General features: G+C 36.0%; 1 protein-coding gene across 2 annotated transcripts in view; it reads right to left on the reverse strand.

Moving 5' to 3' along the window:
* Positions 1 to 9287, reverse strand: part of Atad2b (ATPase family, AAA domain containing 2B) — a 140071-nt gene that overhangs the window by 21659 nt on the left and 109125 nt on the right. Inside the window, exons 21-22 of one of the 2 annotated variants that reach the window (XM_005400367.2) lie at positions 8037 to 8218; positions 4379 to 4538 (exon numbers count right to left, since the gene is read on the reverse strand). In XM_005400367.2, the coding sequence (XP_005400424.1) occupies positions 4379 to 4538; positions 8037 to 8218 (342 nt within the window). Of the gene's footprint in view, positions 1 to 4378; positions 4539 to 8021; positions 8219 to 9287 lie in introns of both variants that reach the window. The other variant, XM_005400366.2, reaches the window with a different exon arrangement.

Consider the following 9287-nt stretch of genomic DNA (forward strand, 5'->3'; position numbering starts at 1 on the left):
AAATACAGGAATAACAAAATCATAGTTATTTTAATAAAATCAATATGCATGTACAGACTGTATATGCAATATATCCATGAGATAGAAAGGAGGGATGACACTAGATTACTGTAATTTTCTCTTCTGTCCTTATTTTTCTAAATGTTTCTGTAAGACATATAAGCAAAGCAAACAAACAAACTACAACAAGCAAATAATCTGAAAACTGTTGTATTTTTTCAATGAATTGAAAACTGTTGTATTTTTCTGCCTCTTAACTTGGAATTAAGTGATTTACCATGGTCAAAACTCAAGTGAGAAATAATTAATTTCATGTAGAACTGAGAAATCCAAGCCATTTGGCCACATGCTGTACGTTGAGAACCACTGCCCACGACCCCAAAGGTACAAACACAAACTGTATTATAAATACATTTAGGTAAGAAAAGGTGAGATAAATGTTTTAAAAATAAGAAGTACTTTATTTGTGTATTACCTATGGAAGAAAGAGAATTCTCAATAGAGAGAAGGAAAAAAAAAACTAACAGCTGGGAGTTGGCCCACACTGTCAGCTACACATCAGTGTACTCAGGTTAAACATAATTTCACAGAGCATCAGCATCAGCCACCACCACCATGTGACAACCATTAGTCAATATAAAGGCAAAGTCTGTAACAGCGTCTAAACATGGACAAAAACACAATCATGTCCTAACCATAAATATAACCAAAAATAATTCTTTCCCCACAAATATGAATAAATGCCATTTCTTTACCAATCATAGCTTTAACCTTACTCCATTCTTCTGACCACCTAGGCCAGGGAACCCCAGCCCCTGGGCCATGAGCCAAAACCAGTCTATGGCCTGTTAGGAACCAAGCCGAGTGAAGCATCATCTCTATTTATAGTCATTCCCCAGTGATCAAATTACTAACTGGACTCTGTCTCCTGTCAGGTCAGTGGCAGCACTAGATTCTCATGGGAACATGAACCCTACTATGCATTGTACATGACAGGGACCTAGGTTGCTCGATCCTTCTAATACCTGATAATCTAAAGTGGAGCTAAGCCAGTGATGTTAGTGCTGAGGAGCAAAGATCATAAAAAAAAAAAAAAAAATCACTTGGTTACAGACTCATTAAAACCCTGTCAGCAAACAGCAAGTGACAATTAAGCTATATCTGGTGGCAGGCTTTTAGCAGGTGAGTTTGAAGAACTTCCATTTTATAGCTGCTTCTAGGGGCAGGCTTTAAGTCAGAACCCAACACTTAAATTTTAGTCTGTGCATGACCTGCCCGTTATTTTATTTACCACTTCCACCTGTACTGTGATTTGTCTCACTCATAGTTTTAGGAAGCTGAAAAGCTAACCCTAGCCAAAAAGAGTAAAAAACAAATATCACTGCAAAGCTTCTTTAAAAAGAAAGACCCAGAGATGAGATAGCAGAAATTTAAATCTGCTAACAAAACGGAAGGCGCATTTAAAAGAAAATACTAAGAGTCCTACTTAAATTACAGGTTCATGCCAACAGGTGGTTAACATTCTCCAAGCCCTTTGTATAATATGTGGTGATCAGCTATCCAGTGAAGCCTGGAGACCTTCAAAACTGCATTTTCACATAGAGACCAAGCAACCTGCATTAAAACACAAGTTTTTTAAGATAAAAACAAACAAGGGCCAGGGATATAGCTCAGTGGCACAAGCGCCTGCCTAGCAAGCAGTTCCTAAGTTAGCAAGTCCTAAGTTCAATTCCTGGTACCAAAAAAAAAAAAAAAAAAGATAAGAACAGCAAACAAACCTCATGAGAACTAAGAACAAGAACAAATACTGAAGACTACCACTTCCTCAAATGTGTTTGCAATAAAAGCATCATTCTTAGTGGCTGACTGCATTGCTAAAGCTAAGAAGTCTTCTACTGAAAGAGTTGATCCTGCTGAAGATATGTCATCGGCCAGGCATGGCGGTGTACACCTGTAATCCCAGCACTCAGGAAGCTGAGGCAGGGGGATCATTGTGAGTTCAAGGTCAGCCTGGACTACCTAGAGAGACCTTACATTAAAAAAAAAAAAAAAAAGATATCTGTCATGAACTTTGAGGACAGAATGGGGTTCGAAAGGTGACACATACTCCTCTTTCAGCTAGCACAACTAGACAAAATGATGAAATGGAGGATCCTGAGCCACAATTATTAGAGAGGATTAATGAGTCAATGTGGTACCCAAACTAGGCTGATGAGTCTACTGATGTTGATGTGAAGGCAACAATGTTTTTGTGCACTGCATTTTTCAGGAGGATTTGCACATGAGGATATGTTATGATGCATTTTTGTTGCCAACCAACTGAACAGCTGCAGAACTATTCAAATCTTAGGGTGATAGCGTATTAGAAAAACTAAAATAGCAATTTTGTGTTGCTATGTGTGTGGATAGAGAAACTACCATGACCTGACTACCTTCTGGTTTCCTCACTATGTCAAACAGGTAAGATTCTGACTGTGAGTCAACACACTGTGTCACCCATAGAGAAATGCTGACTAGCCAGATAACATCACTGAGCTTAACATTTTGCAGAACAGATTAAATTTATCAATCAGATTAAAATACATGCCCTTAGCTCACATCTGTTCACGTAGCTCTGTGAGGAGATGATGCAGGCTATACACTATCTTCTCTTCTACACAGAAGTGAAATGGCTTTCTAAAGGCAGATCACTGGTCAGAGTTTTTGAGTTATAAGAGCTTCTCTAGAAATTTCTTTTAGAAAACCAGTAACTACTGGTAGCACACTTCTGTGACACAGGATGGGTCACAAAACTTGCTTAGTTGTGTGAGATATTCAACCTGCTTAACAAATTCAACCTGTTACTTCATGGGAGAGCAACAATACTGCTCAATTCAGCAGATAAAGTGGCTACGTTCAAAACCAAACTGGAATAATGGAGTCACTGAGTGAACACTGGAATTTTTGACATGTTTCAGACATTAGCAAAGATCTTGAAAGAGACTTAGCCAGGGCCTTCTTTTTCCTACTTGGGTTATAATCACCTATCTCAGCCTTTTTTTTTTTTTTTTTCCTGGTACCGGGAATCGAACTCATGACCTTGCACTTGCCAGGCAGACGCTGTGCCACTGAGCTAAATCCCCAGCCCCCTATCTCAGCTTTTAAAAGAGTTTGAGCATTATTTTCCAACTACAGAAGACTCCCAAGCTGGAGAGGAGTGGATCTTCAAGCCAGTTGTGAAGAAGCCAAGTGATCTGACTCCGTCCTAGGAAAGGATCAACTGCTTGAGACTGCAAATTATGGTCTTAAAAATATGATAGAGGTAACTTCAAATCTCCAAATGTTCAGGATTAAAGTCAAGGTGGAATATTCTGAGATTGCCAAAAAAGCACTGAAAAGACTCCTCCCATTTCCAAAATTGTAATTCTGTGAGGCATGGTTTTCAGCAGTGACAGCAACCAAAATGAGATGGAATAGACTAGACATAACACTTTGGGTGCCACTGTCTCTCATCACCCCAAGATGGGAGACCATCTAGCTGCTGGAAAGCAAAGTCAGGGCTCCCACTAATCTGCATTATGGTGAGCTATATTGATTATTTCATTATATATTACAGTGTAATAATAATAATAGAATAAAGTACACAATAAATGTAATGCCTCCCTTCCAGGGAAAAATTATCTTGCAAGAAACTGATTGCTAGTGCAAAAAAGATTGGGACTGGTATTACAGATTCTCGTGGTACCTATTCTTAAAATTCTCTCACATCTTAATAGCATATAAACCACTGCAGTCTCACATCCTTAAGCTTTCCCCAAGATTACTTAATGTAAGTGCAAATCTTGTATGGCTCCCCATAACAAATACTCCTTGTTTACAATAAACTTATCTTCACTACACATATGTTCCTAAAGGAACATGGAGAGTTGGGACAACAGACCTGTGTATGGGGTGGGACTAGGGTAAAATAATAAAATTACATAAGAACACCCAAAACCCATAGAACAGATAACATTCTACATAAAAGAGTGTTTTGATATATAAAGCTACTCTAAACCAGATTCTCACAAATTCAAACTTCTCTGTTGTGTCCATCAGCACTGCTGAAGCTGACTACATAAATAAAAGTTAAATTCTTCTTTGTTCAGTTTTCCATCAATCTGAGCAAAATCAAAAGTATAAAAAACAAAAAATATAGCAAGTAAACCAAAAATATAGTATCCAGAAATATAAAATTCTCCAAACACATTATCTTTAAGATAGTCTCTTGAATGGTCTAAACACAATATTAGGTCTTAAAATCAATTTATTTATCTAAATCATAGGCGTGATTTAATATTTAAACTGTAAACTATTCTTTCACTAATTTCAAAGTGAATCTTGCCCTAAGCATCCTTACCTCCCGGGTCTTTATCTGGATTGTACTCTAAAGCATTGCTACAGATGAGATCAATATCTTGCAAGAAGTCTTTAGCAGTCAGGTAATTATGTTTATCAATTTTAGTTATTACTGTTGATAAATCCATTGGTTCTTTTATTACTTCAAGATAATCTGAAACCTAAAACAAATAGAACATTTTAATGAAATTACTTCCACCTTTTCATATAAATTTATTTTAACTCATAAAAGCAAAATTAAAACAATTATTTAAAAATTAAATCTAGATTTTTAAGAATTATAGATAAAACTACAGTGCTATTTATGCTACTAAAGTTACTATCTGACATACTTTCCATGAAAAGCTTCAGTTTCCAAGTCATATCTACAACCAACTCTGAAATGTTGCTCATCTTGAAAATGGAAACCAACTGTCAGCTTTTTTTAATCCTTTGGCTTAGCTGAGAATGCATGAATAAAAGCATCCAATAAGCATTATTAAATGTTACCTCAAGAAAAGAAACAGGAAAACAAAACAAGGAAAAATAAAAAGCATAGACTTTTCATAATACTAGAGAAGTTCTGGTAAATCTTTTTAAATTTTTCAACAAAACCTTCCTTTTTTATAAGATGAATGATTTCATGGAAAGTATTTTCCACTCCTTTGGATTCATTACAAACATTTTCAGCCAATTATATAGCAAAACTGAGTATTGTTTAGTAACTAATAAAAGATTTGTTGGACTTGTCCCTAAGTTAAACAAACCTTCCAATAAGAAAAGTTGGGTTTTTTTGGTTTTTATTGGGGGTTTTTTGGCTTTGTGTGCTGATTTTCTGGGAGATAATCCAAACTAGGAGACATTAAGTCATGATGTGCTAAACAAATTTTGTTTTCTGTCATATGACCAATAAGAAAGCACTAGCAACCAAGATCTATTAGGTTTGGTATGAAAGCAGGCTTAGCAAGAATTTCTAAAATTAATCCAGGACCTATGACTAGGGATAGAGTAATTTTTGCTCTCTGAAACTAAAGTTTGTTATCTCATAGTTTCAGATGTCATCAATGCCACAACTTTTAAGTTTACACAGCAAGATTTATATAGGTAATATGTAAACATGGCTTATATGTATATATGTAATTTGTATATGTAGGTTTCTATTTTGTTTTTGTTTATTTTTAAGAACAGTGTCTCACTATGCAGGTTTTTTGTTTGTTTGCTTGTTTTTTAGACAGGGTCTCACTATGCAGCCCAGGCTGGCCTTGAACTCATGGTGATCCTCCTGCCTCAGCCTCCTCAGTGCTGGGATTACAGTTGTGTGCCACGACGCCTGGCTCACTCTGCAGTTTAGAATGGCCTTAAACTCACTACATAGCCTAGACTTGTCTTGAACTTGTGATCCTCCTGCCACAGCCACCCCCATCCTAGGATTACAGGTATGTACCACCACATGCGACTTGTTTTTGAAACTTTAATATTACTTATACAAACACCAGAAATAAGAATGTGTACACTTCTTTGTTTTTGGCCTTTGGAGCTGAAAAGCCAGTCAGTCTCTTTATAGGGACAGCAATGGAGTATACCAGAACAAATAATAGTTCAAAGTTATTAGTCCAATGCTTGGTTCTGGCATGCCCTGTGTATAAGTCAAAACCTCTATAAACTGAAAAATACTATAAAACTTTATATTATTAAAGACTATACAATTTCAGCACATATGCTTAATTTTAAATTTAAAAGTTCTAAATTTTGTCTTGCAGTATGCTTTGAAATTTGAAGTTTTTAGATACTTCAAATTCACTATTTGAATATGAACTTCTATGTTTTAGAATATCTAAGTGCTAGCCTGTTTTCCCCTTTCCATCCTTCCCAGTTACTCCTGTTTTCAGGTTTCAGAGCAGACAAAAACCAGCAGCACAATAAACTGAAGAACAAAGGAGGAAGCAAGAGAAACATAGCCCTTAAGTAAAACTGTTGTCTGACCAATCTATCATCTTCTACTGCCATACTGTGACTTATTCACAAAGTTTTAATCACAGAGAGATGACATTTGAAGTCTAACAACCTTTTCTGGGTTAGAAAAGAAAAGGCTTTCTAAATCAAAAGCAAAACTTGGTTTATTCTCAGCACAGGAGGATGATTTACCCTTTAAAAAGTGCCAGCAGCCTGATAGGCTAAATGGAGGAGGACCTTATTTATTTATTTATTTAAAGCAATCTTGAAAATTGGCTAATAGTTTTATTATGAAGGAAAAAATGCTCTACAAATACAATATGATGCTTATGAATTTAAAATGCAAATTAGTCATGTACCATTATTCCAGTAGGCAAAGAGACCAAGTAGCTAAAATATCAAGAATGTGGACTTTCAAAAACAAATAGAAAACTTCTCCCAGGTTGATGGCGCATACCTATAATCCCAGCACTCAGGAGAATCATGAGTTTGAAGCCAGACTTGGGTGCACAGTAAGTTCAAGGCCTCCACAGTAAGACCCGTTCTCAAAAAATCTCAGCAAAAATAAAAAAACTCTCAAGTGTTGGCTATGTGGCTTGCCAACAAGTCTTAGTTTCCTCAGCTGCCAAATGAGAATAATAATGACACTCCAAGGGTCTGAGAGGATCAAAAGGGTAAAACTATGGATTATAGATAAATACGCAAACAAACTTTTCGGTAATCCCTTAATTCCAAAAAAGGGTAAACATCATTTTCAGATTTGCCAGAGGTGAAAAAAACAGAATCCTAATTCATTCTTCTCAGTCACCGATGAGATAATGGTTCCAAAGGAATATGCTCAAGTCCAAAAGCACAGATTTCACAATCAGGATGCAACATTAGCACTGAATAATTTTATAACTCAAATTAAAAAAAAAAAAAAAAACAAAACTAAAAACACCAAAGCTGTTCAAACATGGAGTCTGAACTATAAGAAGAAGGCCAGTAAAGATGACATTGTGTTTATCCACACACTATATTATCCCAGGATAAAACAACACCAACAAGAAAAAACCCAAAATTTAAATTGATGGTATTACAGTAGATTCCAAATGGAAAATTCCTTTTCTCATCATCACAAACCATGCTCCCACAAGCACACAAAACAATACACACAGAAAGAGAGAAATTTTCCACTGGGAGCAGAGAAGATCTATAAAGAGAAAAACAGTTTAGGTGCATCAGATGTGGTTAACATCAAATAGCAACTTAACCACAGACATGTCCAAATATGAAAGACTAAGAAATTTCAAGTTTGTTGGCCACCTCTTTCAAGGAGGTATACGTAATCTGGGTAATGCCAGTATCAACTTGCATGGTGATTGGTTATTATCAATATACTTTTTGAGAGCAGGATTTATCCTGGAATAAAAATAGTCTAGTATGGACATTTCACTTAAGTAACTTTTAATTAACTCCTCTTAAATTGAAGAGTATGAGATCACAAAGATCAATAATAATTAAGAGGACATATACAAATTGATCACTAATTTCATCTAAAAGTCACCAGATGTTTACTGATGACATTGGTAGATATCACATGGATTAAAATTTTACAGGCTAGGGGTAATATTCATCCATGCCTTTGCTTTTTTTCCTTCCAAAAAAAGATGTCAATATTTTTTTCTTTTAGCCAGTTCAACTTCACTGTTTGCACACTACTGAAACAAGACCTCTTCAATATCCACCGGTTTGCTGAAGATGTTAAACCGTTTATCTGTGGCCAGCCTCTTGGTTACATCCCTGAGAAACAACCGCAACTCTCTTAAAGTATTTTCCTCCTGGTCCTCCATCCGATTTTTTTCTGATTCTGATAACTGACGAGGTGGAGAAGGTAGTGCAAGAGGAAGCACTTCCATAGCACAAAGAGCTAAAGAAAAGAAAAGGCAATGTTAAGCTTCCAACACAGTGGGCCAGGACCTCAAGTACTATTCTGCCATTCTTTCAAATGTTCTAGAAAGAACACTGACAAATAAATATGAACCACACAAATCCAGCAAGTAAGAATTCAAATAGAAACAAAACCCAAGTTTTAGGGAATAGCTTCACTTTATGAAATGTCATAATAATACAGGGCTCTTTAAAGGACAAAAGACAAGATTTAAAATAATTTGGTTTGAGATAATATTTATATATGACTTAAGAGAACTATTTTGAGTCCAATACCTTAAATACCATAAATACCTTAAAGTACTATATATTAATTTTCTTAAAATCTCTCTCTCTTTCTTCTTGCCTGCCTCCCTATTTCCTTCCCTCCCTCTCTCTCCATCCTTCCATTTTTCCCCTCCCAGTGCTAGGGATTTAACACAGGGCCTTGTTTGTTAGCCAAGTCTCTACCACTGAGCAACACCCCCTGGCTTTAGATAAATCTTCTACCCTCATAATCTGAGTACCACACGGTGGGGATAGTGAATAGCACTTCCAAGGAGGATGCAATAAAAAAGTAAGAATCAAAAAGAGAATCCCAAAGTCATGGAAAAGATTTTTAAAAATCTCAGTTGAAAAGGGTTATATATAATATCTATGATACTTCAGATCCTTAGTCAAATCAAAAATCTTCTTAAAAGGTTAACCTTCCTAATCATAATGTTCTATTATTCCTTACAAGATTTAAGTGGCATCATACTAGAGCTCAGGATTAAAATGCTAAACATTTTCACTGATTTCTAAACTGCCCCTAAGACAAGAAATGAAAGTTAACAAAAGCAGCTCAGAAAGAAAAATAGTATTAAAGTTAGAAAATTTAGATCTATGGGACTAAAAATATATCAATGTATCAGAAAATAAAATGAATTATTTTGTAATGAAATACTTGACACTGGGGAGATAGCTCAGCAGAACAGCGCCTGCCTGGCAAGTGCAAGGTCCTGAGTTCGAGTCCTAGTACAGAAGGAAGGAAGAAGGAAGGAACGAAGGAAGGAAGGAAGGAAGGGAGG

Source organism: Chinchilla lanigera, unplaced genomic scaffold (genome assembly GCF_000276665.1).
Source record: "Chinchilla lanigera isolate Chin_1 unplaced genomic scaffold, ChiLan1.0 scaffold00068, whole genome shotgun sequence".
Taxonomy (NCBI): domain Eukaryota; kingdom Metazoa; phylum Chordata; class Mammalia; order Rodentia; family Chinchillidae; genus Chinchilla; species Chinchilla lanigera.